The sequence below is a fragment of the Schistocerca nitens genome, chromosome 12, assembly GCF_023898315.1.
Source record: "Schistocerca nitens isolate TAMUIC-IGC-003100 chromosome 12, iqSchNite1.1, whole genome shotgun sequence".
In the NCBI taxonomy this organism is placed as follows: Eukaryota; Metazoa; Arthropoda; class Insecta; order Orthoptera; family Acrididae; genus Schistocerca; species Schistocerca nitens.
Window position 1 is genome coordinate 98,197,628 of NC_064625.1, and position 24,279 is coordinate 98,221,906.

General features: G+C 40.8%; 1 protein-coding gene across 1 annotated transcript in view; it reads left to right on the forward strand.

Moving 5' to 3' along the window:
• Positions 1-5,950: 5,950 nt before the first annotated feature.
• LOC126215118 (5'-3' exoribonuclease 1) overlaps positions 5,951-24,279 on the forward strand; it is a 185,714-nt gene continuing 167,385 nt past the window's right edge. The window contains exons 1-6 of the mRNA XM_049941772.1: positions 5,951-6,085; positions 6,398-6,529; positions 10,116-10,210; positions 15,062-15,275; positions 17,575-17,739; positions 20,714-20,881. Coding sequence (XP_049797729.1) covers positions 6,011-6,085; positions 6,398-6,529; positions 10,116-10,210; positions 15,062-15,275; positions 17,575-17,739; positions 20,714-20,881 — 849 coding nt within the window. The 5' untranslated portion in view covers positions 5,951-6,010. The remainder of the gene's footprint in view (positions 6,086-6,397; positions 6,530-10,115; positions 10,211-15,061; positions 15,276-17,574; positions 17,740-20,713; positions 20,882-24,279) is intronic.

A 24,279-nucleotide genomic window follows, 5' to 3' on the forward strand; every position in this document is an offset into this window, starting at 1 on the left:
TTCTGAGCATAAATATTCCTTTAGAAACTTTTGGTGTTAAATAATTCACATGTGCCTGCCAGCCTAAATTATTTTGCAAAACAATGCCAAGAAACTTTACAGGAACTGTTTCTAAGGTGATTCTATTGTTATAAAAAATGTTTAATTCCTGTATTTTATTTATGTTCATAGACAGGCTATTGGCATTGCACCAGTCAGAAAGTATATCTACCTTGAGTAAGGTAGAGTTATTTATGTCATTGTTCGTAGGCACTGTAACACTTAAACTGATATCATCTGCATACAAGTAACAGTTTGTAGTATCATCTATTACATTGCTAGGTAGGTCATTCATATATAATATGAACAAGAGAGGGCTCAAGATTGACCCTCGAGGAACACCATGGTTAACAGGTAAGAAACTAGAATATTGGTTATTGAAGTAAACAGTTTGAGATCTATTAGATAAGTATGACTGAATAATTTTAACAGCAGAGACTGAGCAACCTCCAGTTTTTAATTTCAGCAGCAGAGTGTTATGACACACAGTGTCAAATGCTTTTGATAAATCAAAAAACAATAAATTTTTCTTCTTTTGCTTCAACACAGTTACATATGTAGCTCATAACAGCATCACATGAGGAGTAATAAGAGTCATGAACAAACACTGCCACTCTGCCCTTAGCTCTGTCTCCAGGCTGACTATTTTTTCCTGTGAAACATGTAATGGAATAACACAGAGATAGCTGATGGTTTGAAGTGAGTTTCTTGTAAGAACAAGTACAGTAGCCTCCCCTCTACCAACAGCTTAACTTCCTCAAAGTGAGTTCAAAATCCATTTATGTTCAACTGTAATATTTGTGCCATTGATCAACGAAAATCCTCCTCCTTTCTGTTCTACCTTTTGAGTGGAGTAGTGTGGAGAGGAGGTGGGCGGTGGGCATGTCTGAGGACTTCTCAGTACATCATCTCATATATCAAGGTCCATGACAGAGTCATCTGAACTGCATAGGAAAGATAATCTATGTATGATGGTTTTATAGCTGCTTGCTTTGGCTGTGATATGTTCATTCCTGAGGACCTCTATTTTTGTTGTGGAGACCTGAGTTGAGGATGAGTAGCAATCTTTCTGTTTGCTTCGATTTGTGTCTGTAACTTGGTAGCCATTTCTGCTTTCCGTGGCCTGGAAGACATTAAGGAATTAGTATCCTGAGAACTGCTCTGTGGGTACTCGCAGGTGCTGAAGTTTCTGGAGCCTGCTCTTATTTTTGTTTGTGTGGTGACCCTGACTTTAGCTACTGCTTTCTTCAAAGCGGATCCAAAGGATGTTGCCAAAGCAGAAGGTCGTACACCCTTATATTCCTTTATAGCTTCCACATATGAAAATCACTTTGTTGCTTTTATTTCTTTGATCTTCTTCAAAATACACAGCACAATTTTTGTTCCAAACAGAGTGTGCATTTCAGCAGTTTCTATATTTTCCTGCATATGAACAAGAAGTTCCTGCTTCGTGGACATCTTCCCACATATTCCAAACATTGCCCTTCCTTTACAGGGTATTGTGGGTTGGCCAAATCTGTGACAATAATAGCGTCACATTGGATTTGGTATATATGGTCTTACTTTGTGACAGATAGATACTGTCTTGATCTATTCAGGTAGTTGTGGTGAACTGAGTGCTAGAATGAAAGCCGTAGATTTTTGTAGTTTGCCATTAACTCCTTCATCATATTTTGTGCCTCTCTGAAACCTTCCATTTCCCATTCCTTTTGTAGTTCTGCTGTGTCCATTTTCATGATGTCTTCACGGCTTTTAGCACCCTTACTGAAGTTAAGGGTCTTGTGCTGTTCCACTACTTTTCAATGTTGATCGAGATTCTGTCTCAAAAAGCATGGTCACCTGGCAAAATGTAGTAGTTTCCATCAAGAGGGTGCCACTGCCTAACAATTTTACAGGTTTCAAACTCACTGCAATTTTATGCAAAACTTTACTTATATAGAAAGAGGACACCTTTTGAAATTACACAACTTCAATATCACTAAATAAATATTCTTGCCCATGTGTTCCCTTTTACACACATGTAACTTTGCCACAATTATCCATTCTCTGGAGGATGTACTTGGGTTGGGCCCTCTTTGTTGATGTATTTTTTACTTCCTGGCTGCCTCCCTCCTCCCCCCCCCCCCTTCCCCAAAAAAAAAAGCATCAGAGGCTTGTCATTGACAGTTGCAACATCCATTTGTGTCCCTACGTGATGCTAGGAAATTCAGTGTCCTTCCAGCCAGAGACCTGCATATCTGGGTAAGCCTCATTCTACTGGGGTGTTAAACCTCAACACTTACACACCATATAGCCACTCAGCTCACATTAAGGTTGAGGGGTTTTTATAAAGGTTTGTCCAATTGTGAGCCAGGTGGTAAGGCCAAGAGCCTCTTTCATCAAGAAACACAACATTCCATCATCACAGCTCATGGTGGTTTCTGAAACATGTTAAGGGTTTGTGGTGATAGAGGACTGGCGGTGTTTACCACTTCCTGATCAGGAACCCCATGTATACCACACACGTACTCAGTTACTCTGGCTGAGTTCCCTAAGGTGCTCACCATTTGGAATGACCTGGGTGGCACATGTGCCTTCATCAAGAATCCCACAGAAGCAGAAAGTATTATACTCATACACAATTTCAATTCAAGGCACAATTGATTACCACATATAATTTATCCTGTGAGGCAGAGTAGCATCCTGTACTCCATTTTGAAGGTCTTAAATAAGTTCCTACCAGATATAAAGCAGGAAATTGAGAAAACCTACAAATTCAGCAACAGAATATAAAAAAAACTTTACTTCTCTGTAAAACATTGCACCAACCATAACACAGCCCCACTGTGAATGCTATTGTCAGGTAGGGGACGAGTTCATTGCTGTTCAAAAGCAGCTAGAAATCACCCGGACTGCTGTAGAGTGATTAGAATCTCCTGTGCATGAATACATTAGAGGGCTGTTCAGAGATATCAAAAGTACTGACAAATTGCCTGTTGGCTTCTGTCTCAGGTTCTTTGGCTGATGTTTTTCTGGTGATTTTTATATTTTGCGTCTGAGATGCTGCAGCTTACATATGCAAGAGCAACACAAATATGTGAGCCGCAACACCTCAGATGCAAAGACAACACTTGGAAAGTGTTCCGAGGAACAATGTGTACTCCGCAAGTTATATTAAAGATATAACAGAGCCAAACACTCGGTGAAGTGACAAACGAGAAAAAAAAAAAAATGCTCAAATGTGTGTGAAATCTTATGGGACTTAACTGCTAAGATCATCAGTCCCTAAGCTTACACACTACTTAACCTAAATTATCCTAAGGACAAACACACACACCCATGCCCGAGGGAGGACTCGAACCTCCGCTGGGACCAGCCGCGAGAAAAAGAAATGTTGGGCATGGCCTTCCTGCCACACATTCCCAGAGTGATGGACAGGATCGGCCGTATATTGCGAAAACACAGTGTAAAGGTTATTTACAAACTGACAAAGAAAATCAAACAGTGTCTCAGATCTTCAAAGGAGAAAATGGACCCACTTACAATGTCTGGAATATACCGCATACCATGCACATGCGGAAAAGTTTATGTTGGAATGACTGGACCATCAACCAACACGTGATCACAGAACGTAAGAGACACTGCAGGTTGGGACAGGTCGAAAAATCGGTTGTGGCAGAGCACACGTTGTGTGAGACCGACCACGTGGTAAAATTTGCTGACATGGAAGTTCTGGCTGTAGAGAAGAACTATCACACCTGCTTGTTCAGAGAAGCTACAGAAATGCACAAACACGAGAATAGCTTCAATAAGAAAGGTGAAAGCCTCAAGATAAACAATCCTGGCTTCCTGCGTAGCAGCGAACGACCACCACAGATAACAAGAGGAGAACCACACCGGATATGACCACAGAGGAGCCCCTGGACATTGGCGCGCCAGGTACATACAGTTTGAGGCCGCGAGCTCAGTTCCAGTCCAGCACCAGCAATGGAAGATGAAACTTTAACAATGCCAGCCGTTCATGCTGGCGCAATGTCAGAAAAATCATCAGATGAACGTCGGCTGAAGAACCTGAGATAGAAGCCAACAGGCAGTTTGTCAACAAGTGGCCACAAAAGCCTTAATAATTTTGTATCAAAAGTACTCCAAGTACTGTCCTCTCCTGTGGCTAGTGTCCCCTGAAGGAAGTACAAGATAGACCACAACTCATCCACTTGTCTGTGAGTGCCATGTCAATGGTAGATCTAGGGTCCCTGTATATGGAAGACAGGGGCTAGGGAGGAGTCAGTGTATTACCCCTATCCTAACCAACAAGTTCAAGGTGCTTCTTTTAATTGAAACTGAGTCTGAGAGACTCATTTTGCCTGTTGGGGTACCAACTGTCTTGTGTCAAGAGGAGACAAAAGCAAAAGGGTACTGGTAAAGTTCTATTAATTGTCAGCAGTTCAAATGTAAAAATGGCACCCCTTAGGGAAATAGCAGCACGGGTTGATGGGTATCACGTTGTGCACTCAGTGTAGATGCAATGGGCGTACCCAGCGAGGAACTCGTTCGCGCAGATCCGAGAGTAATTTTTTCGTCTTCGGCATGTTACTGTTGGCAAATCCTCGAAGATTATTACTGAATTAAAAAGTTGTATTTTTAAACAAGTGCATTCTTACATTTAAAATATTAATTGAAAGCAGTTTTTCACTAGTTTACTGTTTTATTTAATAAGAAGTTCTGTATGTTGTCTCGAGTCCTTGTTTCCTGGGACTAGTATGACCTGTCCCCCCCCCCCTCCCCCAGTTCAGATTCTTACAATTAGCAACGTGCTGAAAGTGGCTGTTCTGGCAGTCATAGAGTTTGAGGACCATTTCAACTGGCATCTATGGAGGGTACATTAGCGTATCTTTTTCCTTTGTAAATATATGTTGTGTATGCTTGTTTCCTGATTTGTTCTACATCCTTGAGATCTCCTCACTACGGCTCTGTGAAACGAAAAGTACCGTGCATCTAATTCAATTTAATCTTCGTTGAGTTCGTCAACTCATACCCGAACAGGCAAATTGTCACCAACATAACCCACAGCCCTAACCCTCGGGTCACCCTACACATCATCAGAAAGAATGATGGAACTTAAAATTATGAATAGGATTGCTGAAAATGAAAAACGCGAGAGAAAGTACGGGGAGCGGAACAATATACCGGATACATGAATATGTTGACGGTGAAATTCATTCCAATTACACACATTACGAGTATTTACTTAACGCTTGAACACAGCATTCAACAATGCTGTGATGTTTATGAAGAATAACACTGGTAGACTATCTGAGTATCTGACGAAACATTAACCGTTGCGGAGCGTTCGATATGACCAACCAAAACGGTACACTCCCCGGTTCAAAATTCACCTTCAGGGAGAAACAAATGTCCGTTTTGTACAAAAAAAACGCCTTTTTCTTGCTGAAATGTATGGTATTTGTTTCAGACGCGTTTCGCATTTTACTTGAAGTCATCTTCAGCGGAATAGTTATTCCATTGTTTTAGCTGGTATCTGCATTTCCTCTCGTCACATGCTAGAGGATGCACTGTAACTTCACTTACAAAATACAAGCGTATTTCCCTTATACTTATTAAGTGAAGTTATAGTGCGACCACCAGAATGTGGCCTACTCAGAGTAAGCGCAGACCCAACCAAAATTCCACTGAAAATGTCTTAAAGTAAAAGGCGAGTCGCATCTGAAACAAATAAAATACATTGCAGCGAGAAAAATACGGTTTTTACTTACAAAACGAATATTTCTGTGATTTCTGCGGATGGCAGCGCAAACATACTCGTTGTTGAAACAAATGTCATTCAAATAACCGTTGATTCAGCTAATGTTGGCTACCCTGCTCTTGCATTGAATCGTTGAAAATGTGGAATATAAACAGTTGTATAAGCACTTAAGCAGCTGATATTGTGGTGTCCGTGGTGGTGTAGCGTTTTAAATTTTAGTAGGAAAAAATGGGTGTCCCTAAGTTTTTTAGATGGATTAGTGAAAGATACCCTTGTCTTAGCGAAATTGTGAAGGAATACCAGGTAGGAACATAATTTATAAGAAATGTAATTTGTTTTCGTTACGTTGTTTAGATTATCAGAAATTTGTAAATAATGTATTTATTCGCATAGTGCACTGACAGATTGAAATGTTCTTCTTCGAAGTGTTATTCGTCTCGGCGAACGGACGTTTATTTTCTATTAATAACAGAAACTATTGAATTTCAATCATAACTTGGCACTGTAGCAATGAATACCTGGACTTATCGATGTTTTGTTTTACTTCGACTTAATACATTGTGGAAAGTCTAGTTACATTATTTTGCTTTCCATATATTTGCCTCTGTTTTGCAGATACCAGATTTTGACAACTTATATCTTGACATGAATGGAATCATTCACACATGCTCACACCCAAATGACTTTGATCCTCATTTTCGGATTACAGAAGAGAAAATATTTAAAGATATATTCCATTATATCGAGGTAAGTTTCTGTTTATTGTTCTATATCGTGACTCTGGTTTACCTTTTATAATCAATGTTTTGATTATTGTAGATTGTGCAATTGCATGTAAATCATCAAACATTTCTACTCACTTTTTTGTGTTGTTTCTTTGCTGTACAACTTCTGTCTAGAGCTGCGCATATTAGCTATTAATAAAAATGTTATTGGAATTGGATAAATCTTAAAGAAACCATTAGCCTGTTATCATTTACTACTGATGTTTGTTTCACAAATGTTCCAGTTGTTGTTTTGCAGGTGCAAATTTAAACAGTTTTTTTCCCCTCTATTTCCACTGGTGCAAAGCGTTTTAGGCTGCACATTATGCATTGCTTTGATTTCTGTGCATTTTGAAGAAATGGGTTATCATTTTTTACATCATATGATTTCTGACAGATCTTCCTTGGTTGGTGGCATATTGTGTTGTAGTTAGTATGTGATGCAAAGTGCATCACTCTGTCATACATTACGTATTGTCACAGTCAAGTGTTTTCTTGCTTTTCTGCAATAATTTCTGTTCAGTTTTTCGATAATTTGTGGAGGTTAGAGAAGATAAAACTCCTTTCCCAAGATGGCTAATAATAATCTTTAATCTCGTTAACCCATCTGTTGAGATCTGAAGGTGGTAAAGCCTACCCGTATGGGTATGGCCTCTCAACAATGCTGACTGGGGTGCTACTGTCCTTGTCTCCCCACCGAATGGAGATATCAACGAGGGAGTCCAGAATATAACTATAGCCATCCTTTCAGCAGGTGAATTAGTGATCCCTTATTCCTTATGCCTACCCTGACAGAAGATATTACATTGGTAGTAATCGGAAATCGCAGAGGCCATTAGAGATTGCAGACGGGTTCTCAAACACCATAAGCAGCACCTATCAAACCCCACTGTCTTTAAATGGCTCCATGCTTTGGTCCACCACATAATGAAATGACAGAAGTGCAAATCACGTACCTCTCCTTCATAGGTTTGGCCAAAGATCAGATGTCTGCAGATACCAGATACCTGCAAGTGTATGTGATACTACCTTGAATAGCAATGTCTACCTGGACCCAGGCGCTGTCGCCGAACGTTTTGCCCTGCAGTATTCTTGAGCCACAGTGTCTGAGAATTATTAATGTGCCTTTCATGCCCAAAAACAGTGGGTGGAGCAAAAGCAGTTATCTTTTACTACATGCCACCTGGAGCCGCATAATGCTCCATTTTGTGAATGGGAATTCGTCAGTGTCCTAGCCCACTCCCTGGATACAGCCCCACGGTCAGATCACATCCACAACCAACTGATCAAATACTTATCGGTGGATTGTCAGTGTCATATCCTTGCCATCTTTAATTGCATCTGGAGCGATGGCAGGTTTCCATCACAGTCATAAGAAAGCATCATCATCCCAGTACTGAAACCGGATAAGCACTCTCTATAGGTGAACAGTTATGGCCAAATTAGCCACACCATTGTTCTCTGCAAGTTGCTTGCACAGTTGAGGAGCCAGTGACTGTGTTGGCTCCTTGAACCTCAAGGTTTTCTGGCTCTGTCCCAGGCTGTTCATCTACTGATAATCTGGTTTATATAGAGTCTGCCATCCAGGACTTCTTATCACACTGTACTTTCTGGGTTTGAGTTGGTGCTTCCCACAGTAACCCCCCTCCCGTATCCAAGAGAATGAGGCCCGCAGGGCTCTCTACTGAGTCTCCCTCTCTTTCTAGTAGCTGACAACGGTCTAGCAGCTGTTGTGGGGTCCTCTGCATTACTCTCCTTATATACTGACAACTTTTGCCTCTACTATTGCTCCTTTAGTGTGCGTATCACTGAACATCAACTGAAAGATGCCATACGAAAGGTGCAGCCATGGCCCCTCACTCGTGGCTTTCAGTTTTCAGTCACCAGGAATTGTGCCATGCAGTTCCGTCAACATCATACCGTTCACCCACAACCTAAAGTTTACTTTGATGACCAACTGCTCAGTGTGGTGGAGACTTATTGCCTTTTATGACTGGTCTTCGATGCCCGGTTGATGTTGATTCTCCATCTTCACCAGCTTAAGCGAAAGTGCTGGCTGCACCTTAATACATTTCGCTGCCCAAGTAACACTGGATGGGGTGCAGATTGCACTACCCTTCTGCAGCTTTACAAAGCCCTGATACAGTTATACTTGATTGTTAGAGTCTGGCATAGGGTTCAGCATCACCCTCAGCATTGCGGATAATGGGTCTGATACACTACTGTGGGTTTCGATTTGTGACAGGAGCCTTTCGAACTAGCCCTGTGAACAACTTACTTGTGGAGGTCGCAGTCCCTCCATTGTCGATCAGGCAACAACAACAGCTTGTCAAGTATGCTATGCACATTCCTTAAGCATCAGAACTACCATCTCCTCTTTCCAAATATGGAAATCCATCTCCCACAACAGCAATCCAGATCAGGGATTATGATCGCAATCCACATCCGGCCCTCCCTCTCTGAATACCAGTTGATTCCTCTACAACACGTCCTACAGGCCCACTCATGTACACCTCCATGATACATCTCTTGGTCACAGCTTTGTCTTGACCTATTACATGGTCCGAAAGACTCGGTTCAGCGTGCCCCCCCCCCTCCCCCCACCACCACCACCAATTTTTCTCCATCCTTGGTGCATCCTGGATTTCAGAAGTAGTCTACACTGATGGCTCGATGGTTGCTAATCATGTGGGCCCCGCATACACTCATGCGGGACATACTGAACTGAGCTCCTTGCTGGAGGGCTTTAGTGTTTTCACTGTGGAGATGGTTGCCATTTCTCATGCTCTTGAGCATACCCGTTCCTCCACCGGTAAGTCCTTTGTCAGCCGCAGTGAATCCTTGAGCAGTTTGCTAGCTCTTGACCAGTGTTACCCTTGCCATCCTTTGGTCTTGGCTATCCAGGATTCCTCATATGCCCTTGAACAGTGTGGATGCCCAGTGACCTTTGTCTGGATCTTGAGCCACATTGAGATCACAGGGAATGAACTCGCTGATAAATTCACCAAACTGGCTACCACTAAGCTGACTCTTGAGATTGGTATTTCCAGAAGCAGACCTCTGATCGTTATTACCCCATCATTTTTTACAGTTCTGGGTATGGAATGGTCATTCTGACTTCACCAAACAAACTATGGGTGATAAAGGAGACTATGAAGCTATTGGGATGCCCTATGCAGGCCTTTCACAATGACTCTGCCGGCTCTGCATCATCCATACTTAGCTGACTCTTGGTCATCTCCTTAATCGCGAATACCCATGGTTCTGTTCTTGTGGTTCTTGTTTGATGGTGGTGCACGTTTTGCTAGACTGTCCCAATGGCTCTCTCATAAAATTCCCAGGGCTGTGTTGTTAACCAATTCCACACGTAAAGCTGGAGCATCAGTTTGCTTTCTGAATGAGAAAACAACCTACTTTTCATTGCAGAACATATGAAAGTCGTATTGAAATGTTTTAGTCGAAAAGAAAACTACCTTACCATTATGCAAAAAGTGTGTACTGCTTCAGATAATAATATGTGTTTTTATATTGAATTTATTGTACTTAGTTTTGTTTTTCTGTTGTTCTAGGTATTGTTTCGTATGATCAAACCAAAGAAACTATTCTTCCTAGCTGTGGATGGTGTAGCCCCTAGAGCAAAGATGAACCAGCAACGTGGACGAAGGTTTGTCTAGTTATTACATTTTAAGGAATGTTACAAGGTAGAAAATGCTGGAAAGTAGGAGAGGACTAATAACAAGTGGAATTACTTGGTTGTCATTTGCTGCAGGTGTAGGTATCGCTCACATCAAACAGGGGTCTGATTTGAAATGCAGACCCATGGGTCACTGTAAAGCCCACCTTTACACTCGAGCGAACACGAGTGAATGTACATTCACAACCAATACACACGGGGTTTGATTTCACATACCTTCGTTGACTTGTACCTGTGAATACGCATTTGCACTAGAGTAAACGGAAGAAAAAGCATTCAACGTGTTTTGGTTTTTGGTGCTAAAACATTGTTCCTATAAATATGCTTAACCTATATTTAGCACATCTTGATAGAGAAAAGGAACATAGAACTAGGTTTATTGTGTATAATGAGCACACTGATGGATGTGGAAGCAAAATGGCAGACACAGAAAAATATGAGTGTCTGAATTTTTGCACAGGCATGGAAGAAGCGGTGGTTGGGCTCTGATTAGTGATTTGCAGCTACAACCATCACTTGCTTTATTCCAAAACTTCACCCACATGTCGGTGGACAATTTTCATCTTCTTATAACTGCAACTGAACCGATGGACACAAATTATTGATGATCCATATCAGTAGAAGACAGGCCAGCACTAACCCTGCATTGCTTAGCTCAATATCTATGTGGTATATCAACCACATCTGTTTCCCAAATAATTCCTGAAGTATGTAGTGCCTTATGTGAAACACCCGCAGTTTTATAAAGGTAAATGCAAGGGAGATACAGTCATTAAAAATGAGTGATGTAATGTAAAAATGTACAAGAAACAACAGGGAAAAAAATTTTCATTTGTTCTGTTCCTGTATTTAAATTTTCTAAAATTGTGACGTTAAGACAGATACCTTGAATGTAAACCACTGGAACAATGAGGTCTTATGTGTATTTTTGTTTTACATTAACCTAAGCTGTCTGTTTATTTCAATGACATTTATTTCCCTTAAATCGGATAAAAAAAAAAATCAGGACATTGATGATACCAGAAAGTTTGTGGACCACATTATCTGTCACTTACGCAGTATCTGTAGATGTGGAGAGGGAGAAAGAGTATACTGTATTGCAGCAGTTTGAAGGCAAACCATTTGGAATTACATTTTTCGACCCCACCCATTCCCAATGCTGTATGTTGTTTAGGCCTTTCACACCTAAGAGAAGACAGTAGTGAGTTAATTTTGTCCTTAACTTCACCTGTTGGCAGTGCCAGCACTTCAGCAATTTCTCACCAAGCATTTTCATTTATTTATTATTTTTTAATTTTATTTTTTCAGTGTATTTCCACTGTGGATCTTTAGGATTCCACAATCACCTGCGGGATCTGTATTCTTCTGTCAACAGAAGCAGTGTTTCACCACAAAAACACTTACAATAAACAACCTCAACAATAGCTCACATGGGGGGAGGGGAGGGGGGGGGGGGGGGAAACGCAGCACACTGCAGGAAAGCAAGCGCACTGTGTGTGCCATTGAAGTGGAGAGGACAAGAACTTCCTTTGATAGTTTGCTTTAAAACAGACGCCCAACAGATCACAGGGAAATACTTGCGAATGCAACCTGCACATGGCTGAATGCCATGCACTAAGCGTGTAAAACAGAGAGAATTCTCATTCGCTGTTGCATGTTTGCTTTGGTGTAAAGGGATTAAGTGAATTTGTACAGACACATATTGCAGGAACTCGCTCCTGGTAACCACACATGTTGTAGAAATCTGGTGTTCTGTATGACCACAGAAGTTCCTCACAGGAAGTTGTGCATTAATAAATTTGTCAGAGTGACTTCCTGAACAGGTTGGTGGTGTAAGGTGGCACCAGTTCTGGCATATTGTCCTGTAATTGTAATGAATTAGCTGTTGTGACATAGTGCTGTCCAAAGAGTGCTAAAAAAAGTAATGAAATGTATAACAAATATTTGAGAGAGTAGAGGATATCATCTACCTACAAATAACATTTTTCAATAGCTACAAATGTAAAAAGTTACTGGTGCACATTGTAAAATTGGCCACATTGTCTGCTATAACATCGGGAAAACAGCACCTCGATATGTTTACTTGTTCTGTATATATTTGGGGTAGCCTGTCTTAGCTGCTTTATACATTAGTTCATTGCAAATCGAATAAGATGAGACACATTCAGGAGGAATGGGATTGAAACTGCTTACAGCCATGCCAGTTTATGTTTTCCACAGTTTCCATAAGTTGGTGGGCGCGATTGCTGAGATTTTGCCTTTGAAAAGGCTACAGCCATTCTCTTCCTCATACCCTCCCTATTCAAACTTGTGTGTGTCCTCTAATGGGCTCACCCTCAATGGGGTACTAAACACTAATCTTCTGCCGTCAGCTACAAAATAATTATTCATTTCTTTGACACACTTTTCACTGAATTTGATGGAAAAAGTTACTAAGTATCAGCTAATACATTCTTCCCAAACGACTGAGTCACACACTGTTTCCACCCAACAAATTTCATATAAATATAAGACCATTTCTTTCCTTCTCTTCTCTCTGGTGCTTATCTTTTGTTTGTTTGTGTGCATGTTTGTGTCTGAGCGTGCGCACGTTTGTATAACTGTGTGTAACTGTTCACACGAGATGAAGTACGTCCTGTCTCAGCTGCAGTGAATGAGTAACCGGTGTCTTTCGGGTCACAGGACTGGCTGTAGTTGTAAATCTCTTCTCAAAAGTCTTTGACAGTACTGCCCCCTCCCTCCCCATCAGTGTGAGTGATGCAGAGCACATGCTTTGTTAATATCTCGATCATCTACCCCCGTGCCTCAGTCATCAGTTTAATGTCACTTGACGATTCCTCAGCAGATTGAGGGCATAGATTTGATTGCTAGCTTCCAGAGCTGTAGCATAGTTAGAGATATTGACACACAATGTGTTACTTGGGTTGGCAATGGAAAAGTATCTATGAACACTGGCAGCCTGCTAAAAGCTGCTACGTGACAAACCTGTCATCAGAAGAAGATGCAGAATTCGGTTGAGCATGACAGAAATTGAAGGAACAATTGTGCCACAGTTTTGCTGGACACAGATAGTTTAGCTGTGTTCTGGAGCACGAATTGCAGCAGTAACAGAGGGAGCCCTAGTGTTGTGTGGACTCCGGCATCTCATGTGACTCAGTTGTCAGAATGGCAGCAAGTGTGTGTGGCAATTTCATAAGCCATCAAGGAACACTGTCGATTGGTAATTATTATGCATTGAAGCAATGATTGACTCGGAAGAACCCCTCGTGCAGGGGACCATCTTCTTTGGTGACAACTGTATGGCACGTTTTCTCTTTCGCACTCCTGTCTAGAAGAGCCTCGTGTTCAGACAGAAAACCATTGACTTTTCCTCAGTGGTTAGCTTCAGTGTTTTCTAGACTCGTCTTCTTCTACGTTATCAGTCCAGTGGTTTCTGTAGTCATGTTCATCCTCCAGGAATGACAGAAGAATTTGTCCCTGTGAAGTTTCCCTGCAAGGTCAATTTCTGCACAACACCTGTCACTGTTATCATTTTTTTCATCTTTGACGAGTTTGAACTTCACAGTGATGCTGTCACTTCCTGCCCCAAGATGTGGTCGTTGTGCAAAACTGTCCTGTATTGTAACTGGGGACCATGTATCAGCAGATGTTAGCCAGGCATTCTCCTGCTGTCTTTGTCACTCATGTTGCTGTTGTTGTTGTTTAAATAAGTAACCTATTGTCACACAATGTTGCCTCATTGGCACGCTTCTGACTGGTAGTGAATCAAAATATTCATGTCACTAAATGGTGACTTAATACTGCATTTGGCTACTCAATCTTTATCTTGGGCATATTTCAGTTGTTGCTGTCGATTTACTGAAAAGTATCTGTAGTGGACCCCAGGAAGCAATTCCATATGGTATAATGAAGTGCAAGTAAGCAAAATAAGCAGCCTTTGTGACTGCCTGGTCTCATATATAAGAAAGTATTCTTACTGGTTGAACATCACTGACAAGTGCATTGATCAGTATGGTATATAGCTGTCAGCTTTACAAGTTTTTATAGTAGTGATACAATATGCTTCATCTTTGTTTCGTTCCACCTTCTCAATATGTGGGTTCCCTTTCATATTGGGTTCTGGGGTGACCTGCATGTTGGTAAGCTCTGTGTCGGTACAAAAATGATAGATGGATGGAGTGAGAAGTAAAATCAAGTGGGGGAGAGAAATTAGAAGTATAATGACCTTAGTGGAAGGTGGGGAGAAATCAGACAGGAGGGCTGAGAGAGAGAGAGAGAGAGAGAGAGAGAGAGAGAGAGAGAGAGAGAAGTAACAGGGGAAATTATTGAGCAAAAAAGATAATACTACCAATTAAAGAAAAAGGAAAATAGAAATAGGTGTGTGTGTGTGTGTGTGTGTGTGTGTGTGTGTGTGTGTGTGTGTGTGTGTGGGCGCGCGCGCAACATCTGTTCAAAGATCAGTAATAGTGTTCAGGTAGGTGTCTGAATTGATAGGTTTGTTGATGATACTCTGTGTGTATTCGTTAAACCTCTAGTCTTTCAAAAAATTCCACTACAAAGTTGACAGTAAGATGGTGATAAAACAGATTTTCTTTATCTTTTTTAAAAATTTCTACAAACATAAATGTGCAGCAGTTAGGCCAGTTCGTATAATGAATATTAAGTCATTGTAACAAAAAGAAAGGGTGAGATCTCGGTAATATCTACATCTTAGTGTGCGTCGACAACCTAGAAGATAGGTGTTCCTCTTGTGTTCAGCGTATTTCTATTGTATCTTTGTGCACAGTGGAGTGTGTTAAATCAACTTGCCTTTGCATACAGATTTCGTTCAGCCAAAGAGGCAGAAATTCTGGAGCGCAACGCCCGCGAGAGGGGTGAAAAGCTGCCTTCGGAGGCACGGTTTGACTCGAACTGCATCACCCCTGGTACGTGCTTCATGGATCGCCTACACCAGCAGCTCAAGTACTTCGTCACCTACAAGGTGTCCACTGACAGGCTGTGGCAGAACGTCACTGTCATACTGTCTGGTCACGAGGTGAGAATGTCATTGCAGCATATCCATTCCCTCCGAGAAAGCTGTTTTATGAGGTGGAGAAGACAGAATCTTCTTTAGTTTCCTGAAAATGCAATAGCAAACTGTCATAAAGATAAAAATATTTATTTCTAGATGTAACATTTAGCATTAAATCTACTTCTATACTTTTCAAACTATTTTTAAGTGCATGGCATAGTTTACTTCATGTTGTACTAGTTATTAGGCCTTATTATGTCCTTTTGTGTATAGAGTATAAGGAGAATGACTGCTGGAACACCTCTGTGCATGCTATAACTAGTTTAATTTTGCCTTTGTGATACATACAGGAATAATATTTAGGGGTTGCTCACTCAAGCTGGTTCTTAAAACTTACTAAGTATGCTTTCAAGGGATATTTTGCGTCCATCACGAAGCATCTACCAGACCAATTTTTTCAGCATCTCTGTAACTCTTTCTCTCTCGTCGGCCAAATGGACCTGTGACCATATGTGCAGCCTTTCTTCATACATGCATTACAAAATAGATAGTGCAAGGATAAGCTAAAAATTATCCAGGCTTTTCATGAAAGCACTTTACGTACTTCAAAAATACTGTTTTATTTACACATTATTTTTCATTATAGTCCCCCTTCTTTGAAATGCATTTAGTCCAGTGCGCCACTAGCTTGTGTATTTGTGCCAAGAAGGTTTTTGGTTGGTTGCAAAGCCACTGATGCACTGCTTCTTGCATGTCTGTGTCTCTGGAGAATCGATGACCTGGCAGAGCATCTTTTAGTGGCCCAAACGAATGAAAGTCTGCTGGCACAAGATCTGGACTGTAAGAAGGATGTTCCAGTAGCCCGAAACTCAATTTCTGGATGATTTCAAGGGTGAGGTGAGCCATGTGAGGATGAGCTTTGCTGTGCAACAGCATTGCTTTCTGTGACAAAAGATCTCGGTGTCTGCTGCGAATTGCTGGTTTAAGTTTGTTATTCCACAATTCCCTGTTTTAGTCTTTGTTATGGTTTTCCCCTTCTCTATGTAGTCTTCCAGTGTAGGCCCTGTAGCATCCCAAAACACAGTTAGCACCACCTGTCCCACAGATGCCGCAGACCTGGATATTTCTTCATTGGTGATTTGGGGTGCTTCCACTCCATACTCTGGCACTTTGATTCTGGCTCATAGTAACGAGCCCACATTTCGTCACAGGTAACTTTTCCTTCCAAAACTGACTTGCCTTCATTGTTGTAACAGCTGAGCAAGCGTTGGCAGAATTCGAGATGTTTGAGTTTGTGTTCTTTAGTGAGCTGTCGTGGCACCCATCGTGAACAAACTTTGTGGAAATCGGGTTCATCACATATGAATGGTATAGGCAGGAACATGACTCGTGTTCAATGCAGATACTACGCCATTGTATCCAGCTTTCGTCAGAACATCTGTTGAGCTTGCTCCATTTTGTCAGCTGTTGCGAACATTGATGGGCGCTCTGCTTCCTGTGTGTGCATCATGTTTGTCTGGCCACTTCTGAACTTTTCGATCCACCCAAAAATGCCTGACCACAGCTGTGTACTGTCCCTGTACTCTGCTAACAGTCTGTGATGAATTTCAGCCTCTTTCACTCCTTCTGACCAAAGAAATCATATTGTTGCTCTTTGTTCTTCCTTGCAAATTTCTTGTTTCTTTCTTATTAAACAGATTATCTGATGGTGACTGGCTGTGAAGTTAAAACTGGTTATGATGTCATTTGTCTGACTTGAAAAAGTAAATAAAAAAATTTGGTTTACAAGAGTGTCAATGGTGAAGTCTGTAAACAGGGTGGCAATTCTCCTGGAAAACTTTGAGTTCTCAGGCACTTAAATTTTACCTAGAAAAATTGTTGAAATCTCAGGGGAATTTCAGGAACTTCATAAAATCTCGGGGAATTCTGAGTTTTTGATCTGGCATTCAAACTGAATTTCATTGAGTCCGATAAACCACACATTTAAAAATACTTAATATCTCAGAGTGCTAATTATATGAATGTTATTCCATATGAATTATAGATGCTTCAAAACTGCAGTTAAACTACTGCTTGTGGCTGGTATATAGCTCTGCTGGAAGGAAAGAAAAGTCATTATTGTGGTATGTTGCCCTGCCCTGCTTACCATTAATTTATCAGGAGCTTCTTGCCATCATCTCCCTCCTCACACCTGAAATTCTCAGAGTTATCCCCCCCCCCCCCTCCCGCCTTCCAAGTTCGAGTAGCCATCCTGGTAAAACTTAATGTTGTAAGTGTGACACATCTTTCATATAACCTTGGGATGTACATTCTGTGATTTCAGACCCCGGGTGAAGGAGAGCACAAGATAATGGACTACATCAGGTACGCGCGGTCGAGGCCAGACCACGACCCCAACACGCGGCACTGCCTGTACGGGCTGGATGCTGACCTCATCATGCTGGGGCTCTGCAGCCACGAGCCACACTTCTCCCTTCTCCGCGAAGAGGTATCTATATCGGGGAGGAAATCTACTTGATGTATAGTATAAAATCGGAGTTATTTTATTTGCTTATTCTTAAAAGTATTAATAAAGAATACGAATTATAAAGCAAGATTTTTAATGTAAAAAAGGAAACACTGTCCTGGTGTTTTGCAATATTTATTTGGTCTAACCTCAGTTTTCAGCTTCTTGGACCATTGTCACTTGTGATGGCGTATGAAGCTGAGAACTGGTTTGCTAGCAAGTCTATGATATTTTATGAACAAAACTGTCAGGATAACATTTTTATGTAACTGTTGACCAATTTTTGGTGAATTAGGCCATATTTAGCTTTAAAAGTAGAATAAAGAGAAGTAAAACCTTCTGTAATAGTAGGTGGAAAATATGATCACCCATTTATCTAAAACACAAGACTGTTGCTGTCACTGGTGTCAGATGGTGCATGTCCTTGCAACTGAGATGACACAAAAGGCTCCACCATTAATATGACAGTATGACAGAAATGTGGCATTACCATTGCTGTGGAATTGTAGTGCCAATACGCACTCCAGTTTTCAAGCAGAATAGTGTCCCAATACACTGACGTGCAAAATTCGTGATATACTCCCTAATATCATTTCATACCTCCTTTCGCCTAGCACATTGCAGCAACCTGACATGGCAAGTCGCCAGAAGTCCCTTGCAGAAATATTGAGCCCTGCTGCCTCTATAACCATCTGTAAATGCAACATTGTTGGCGGTGCAGGATTTTATGCATGAACTGACCTCATTGTTTGTTGGAATTCATATCGGGCGACCTGGCTGGCCAAATCATTTGCTCGAATTGACCAGAATGTTCTTCAAACCAATCGCAAACAATTGTGGTCCAGGGACATGACGTCGTTGTTTGGGAACATGAAGTCGTGAATAGCTGCACGTGATCTCAAAGTAGCTGAACGTAACCATTTCCAATCAGTAATCAGTTCAGTAGGACCAGAGGACAGAGTGTATTCTGTGGAAGCACAGCCCACACCATTATCTAGCCACCACCAGCTTGCACAGTGCCTTGTTGATAACTTAGTTCCGTGGTTTTTTGGGGTGTGCACCACATCATCGGCTATTACCAACTGAAATTGGGAGTCATCTGACCAAGCCACAGTTTTCCTGTCAGACAAGATCCAACCAATACCATTAAAAGCCCGAGAGAGGCACTGCAGGCGATGTGCTATCAGCAAAGGCACTCGTGTCGGTCATCTGCTGCCATAGCCCATTAATGCCAAATTTCACCACACTGTGCTAAAGGGTACATTTGTCATATGTCCCACATTAATTTCTGCACTTATTTCATGCAGTGTTGGTTGTCTGTTAGCATGGACAACTCTATACAAATGCCACTGCTCTCAGTCATTAAGTGAAGTCTGTCGGCCACTACATTGTCGGTGGTGAAAGGTAATTTCTGAAATGTGGTATTTTTGGCTCACTCTTGACACTGTGGATGTCGGAGTATCGGATTCGCTAACGATTTCCAGAATGTCTCACGAGTCGATCTCCAACTACCATTCCGTGCTCAAAGTCTGTTATTCCCATTGTTTGTCCATAATCCCATTTGAAACCTTTCCACACGAAACACCTGAGAACAAATGACAGCTCCGCATATGGACTGACGTTTTATACCTTGTGAATGCAATACTACCGCCATCTGTATATGTGCATATCACTATCACATGACTTGAATCACCTCAGTGTTGAGCTCTGGTGAACTCTGATACAACCGTAAGATAACAAATTTTTTCTCTTTTTTGACAGTGCTAAGGATAGATTGCTACCCACCCCATACCAGAGGTGTTGAGTTGCAGACAATCACAACAAAAAAGAGTACCAAACACATAAGCTTTCGGGCAGAAGACCTTATCTTTTTTGAAATAGCCAAAACACACACACACGCGACCACTGTTTCTATCTGCCAGAGACAGCAAAGGCCGACTATCCAAAAGCTTACGTATGTAGTACTCTTTTTGTTGTGCCTGTCTGTGACTCAACATCTCTACTATATGGGGAGTAGAAATCTATCCTTTTCTGATAATATAATATAAACTGATAGATAAAAAAAAAATCTACTCACCGAGCGGCAGCAGGGGAACACACATACAAAAAGATTTAACTTTTTCAAGCTTTCTGAGCCAGGGGCTCCTTCTTCTGACATAAGAGTTGAAGTGGGAGGAAGAGGGGTGAAGGAAAAGGACTGGAGAGGTTTAGGGAAAGGGGTACAGTTCAGAAAATTCACCCAGAACCTGGGTCAGGGGAGACTTAGTGATGGGATAAGAAGGAAAGACTACCCTTTTCGTAATATCGTCCTTTTCGTAAATTGTCATTATTCCATCCTGGATTTTCCATTGATTGATCTTTCCATTTTTCATTAGACTGTTGTTGCTACATTTTATACAGTCCTTCTAATTGTGTTGTGCATAGTCTCATTCTTAAAATTCAACAGAATTGTTTTTGTACAAAAAGGTTAATAATGATGATGTACATCTTGTTGCCTATGAACATACACAGCAAGCTGCCACACAGTCGTTGTTCTCCAGTCCTCTACCTTCATTATATTAATTCTCCTTGGCTTGACGGGATGCTGAACAATGAGCAGTTTTCCAGAATAGGTAGTACATGACTTCGTAATACTTTCCCAGGTCTCTCCAAGTGAACTGAAGTCTTCAGTTTGCCATTCATAGTTCATAATGCTTATCCAAGCTGCCATTGACTATACAAGTTGAAATTGTGACAAGTTAACTCATAAATACTTACTAATGAGGTATTCATGCAGACAACAGTGTCATCAGTGAACAAGTGGTAAATGCTGCCAAATAAATTGTGTATATCTATTGACAGACTTTTCTGTCTTCATTTTATGTTTGGTAATAACACTGTGGCTAAAACAGTATGATACAATAATCTGTTTCTGTAGTGAGATGCAGACAGCTACAAGTCAGTTTTTATTTTCCAGGTGAAATTTGGGCGAAGGAACCAACAGAAGAGGATTGTTGCACCTGAAGAGACTACTTTCTACTTGCTTCACCTTTCACTTATGCGAGAATATCTGGAGCATGAATTCTCGGAACTTAAGGAGAAGCTGCCATTCCCATTCGACCTGGAGAAAATAATTGATGACTGGGTGAGGCTTTGGGTGTATAAGGTCTTCAGTGTATTTCCAATTAGGTGAAAAAGAAAATCTGCTGTCTGGTTGTGTAGGCAATCAAATGGACCACAGCTAGCATGAATACAGATCATTTAAAAGTGACAAATTTCACATTATCAGAAGCAGGTCTTCTATTCACCAGGACCAGAAGAAAGTGAACAGTAGAAATAAAAGTGGGTATAGCACATATTGATCTTGAAAGTGGTAGGGTTATTAGGTATAGTAATAATTTTGTGCTGCTGTTAAAGTAATATGTCAGGGCTGCAGAAATAGTCTTTGGAAACAATTTTGCTCCTCAAAGAGTGACTACCATTCACTATTTCAGAATCTAAAATATTAATCATTCAAACAATGCACCTGATCATTTCTATAAATTTTTTATTTAGTCTTTTCCTAACACACAATAAATGCAAAACACTTGAAAATTTTAATTCAGAAAGAAAGCTACATCTCTTGGTATAGAGAATGTTTCCAGATTTTTCAACAGTTCTTAAGACGAGTCACATTCAGAATGTAAAGAATGTTTTGTTTTGACATGCGACCATGCGTGAAACCCTGCACTCAAGGAAACAATTCAAGGCAAGTTTTTGCAGAGCTGTGGTTAGTGGGGAGAGATGAACGTCTGGCCACGAGTTGCTTCCTCACCTACCAATTCACCAGTCCAAACAAAGCTACACTGCCAACAATAGTGCATTCGAGTGGTTATTTCTTTCCATTGGATGAGTATTTTTGTGCTGTGCTACAGACTATGAAGTACAGTGTACTGTATGTTAATGTACTGTAAACACAAAACTGTAATTTTAACTTTTATAAAGAACATAAGGATAGCCTAGAAAGAGAATTTTGAATTCATTTGTCCTTCAAAACTTTCAAAAATATGTGCAATAAAAAATACTGTAGTAAATATGAGATATTCATGGATTAACTGAAAAAACTGTTATCAAAAATGGCTTCCTCCCCCATCCGTTTATTTTGATTCACCAGTCCTGCGCTGTATCTTTTTTAGAAAAATTTTCATTGCTGTTGTCAGTTAGCATTTCATATCCTCTCCATTCCACTGTTGTCACTAATTTTAGTGATGTCACACTACTGTGAACAGCATTTTAGAACATGTTCGGAGTTCAAACACAATGGTATGAACTAGTCTTGAAAGGAATAATGATTTTTCTTCAGTTTCATTTATTGATGCAAAAATATTCAATGTTATCAGGTTTGAATCTAACTCCTTTCATCATCGGGGCACCTGTGTAGCTGAGAAGCGTCATTTACATTGCCATTGTGTAGGAATAAAACATTGCTAGGCCGTATTGTAAAACTATAGTCTTGCAGCATAGCATAGCGTAACATACATAAACATATTGCGCTTAATGTTACAACTATGGTAAGTTAAATGAGACATCTATATGCAAAGCAAAAGTTTACTATACATTTTTTTGCCATCAGTCTACTGACTGGTTTGATGCGGCCCGCCACGAATTCCTTTCCTGTGCTAACCTCTTCATCTCAGAGTAGCACTTGCAACCTACGTCCTCAATTATTTGCTTGACATATTCCAATCTCTGTCTTCCTCTACAGTTTTTGCCCTCTACAGCTCCCTCTAGTACCATGGAAGTCATTCCCTCATGTCTTAGCAGATGTCCTATCATCCTGTCCCTTCTCCTTATCAGTGTTTTACACATATTCCTTTCCTCTCCGATTCTGCGTAGAACCTCCTCATTCCTTACCTTCTCAGTCCATCTAATTTTCAACATTCGTCTATAGCACCACATCTCAAATGCTTCGATTCTCTTCTGTTCTGGTTTTCCCACAGTCCATGTTTCACTGCTGTACTCCAGACGTACATCCTCAGAAATTTCTTCCTCAAATTAAGGCCGGTATTTGATATTAGTAGACTTCTCTTAGCCAGAAGTGCCTTTTTTGCCATAGCGAGTCTGCTTTTGATGTCCTCCTTGCTCCGTCCGTCATTGGTTATTTTACTGCCTAGGTAGCAGAATTCCTTAACTTCATTGACTTCGTGACCATCAATCCTGATGTTAAGTTTCTCGCTGTTCTCATTTCTACTACTTCTCATTACCTTCGTCTTTCTCCGAATTACTCTCAAACCATACTGTGTACTCACTAGTGTTCATTCCGTTCAGCAGATCATTTAATTCTTCTTCACTTTCACTCAGGATAGCAATGTCATCAGCGAATCGTATAATTGATATCCTTTCACCTTGTATTTTAATTCCACTCCTGAACCTTTCTTTTATTTCCATCATTGCTTCCTCGATGTACAGATTGAAGAGTAGGGGCGAAAGGCTACAGCCTTGTCTTACACCCTTCTTAATACGAGCACTTCGTTCTTGATCGTCCACTCTTATTATTCCCTCTTGGTTGTTGTACATATTGTATATGAGCTGTCTCTCCCTATAGCTTACCCCTACTTTTTTCAGAATCTCGAACAGCTTGCACCATTTTTATATTGTCGAACGCTTTTTCCAGGTCGACAAATCCTATGAAAGTGTCTTGATTTTTCTTTAGCCTTGCTTCCATTATTAGCCGTAACGTCAGAATTGCCTCTCTCGTCCCTTTACTTTTCCTAAAGCCAAACTGATCGTCACCTAGCGCATTCTCAATTTTCTTTTCCAGTCTTCTGTATATTATTCTTGTAAGCAGCTTCGATGCATGAGCTGTTAAGCTGATTGTGCGATAATTCTCGCACTTGTCAGCTCTTGCCGTCTTCGGAATTGTGTGGATGATGCTTTTCCGAAAGTCAGGTGGTATGTCGCCAGATTCATATATTCTACACACCAACGTGAATAGTCATTTTGTTGCCACTTCCCCAAATGATTTTAGAAATTCTGATTGAATGTTATGTATCCCTTCTGCCTTATTTGACCGTAAGTCCTCCATAGCTCTTTTAAATTCCGATTCTAATACTGGATCCCCTATCTCTTCTAAATCGACTCCTGTTTCTTCTTCTATCACATCAGACAAATCTTCACCCTCATAGAGGCTTTCAATGTATTCTTTCCACCTATCTGCTCTCTCCTCTGCATTTAACAGTGGAATTCCCGTTGCGCTCTTAATGTTACCACCGTTGCTTTTAATGTCACCAAAGGTTGTTTTGACTTTCCTGTATGCTGAGTCTGTTCTTCCGACAATCATATCTTTTTCGATGTCTTCACATTTTTCCTGCAGCCATTTCGTCTTAGCTTCCCTGCACTTCCTATTTATTTCATTCCTCAGCGACTTGTATGTCTGTATTCCTGATTTTCCCAGAACATGTTTGTACTTCCTCCTTTCATCAATCAACTGAAGTATTTCTTCTGTTACCCATGGTTTCTTCGCAGCTACCTTCTTTGTACCTATGTTTTCCTTCCCAACTTCTG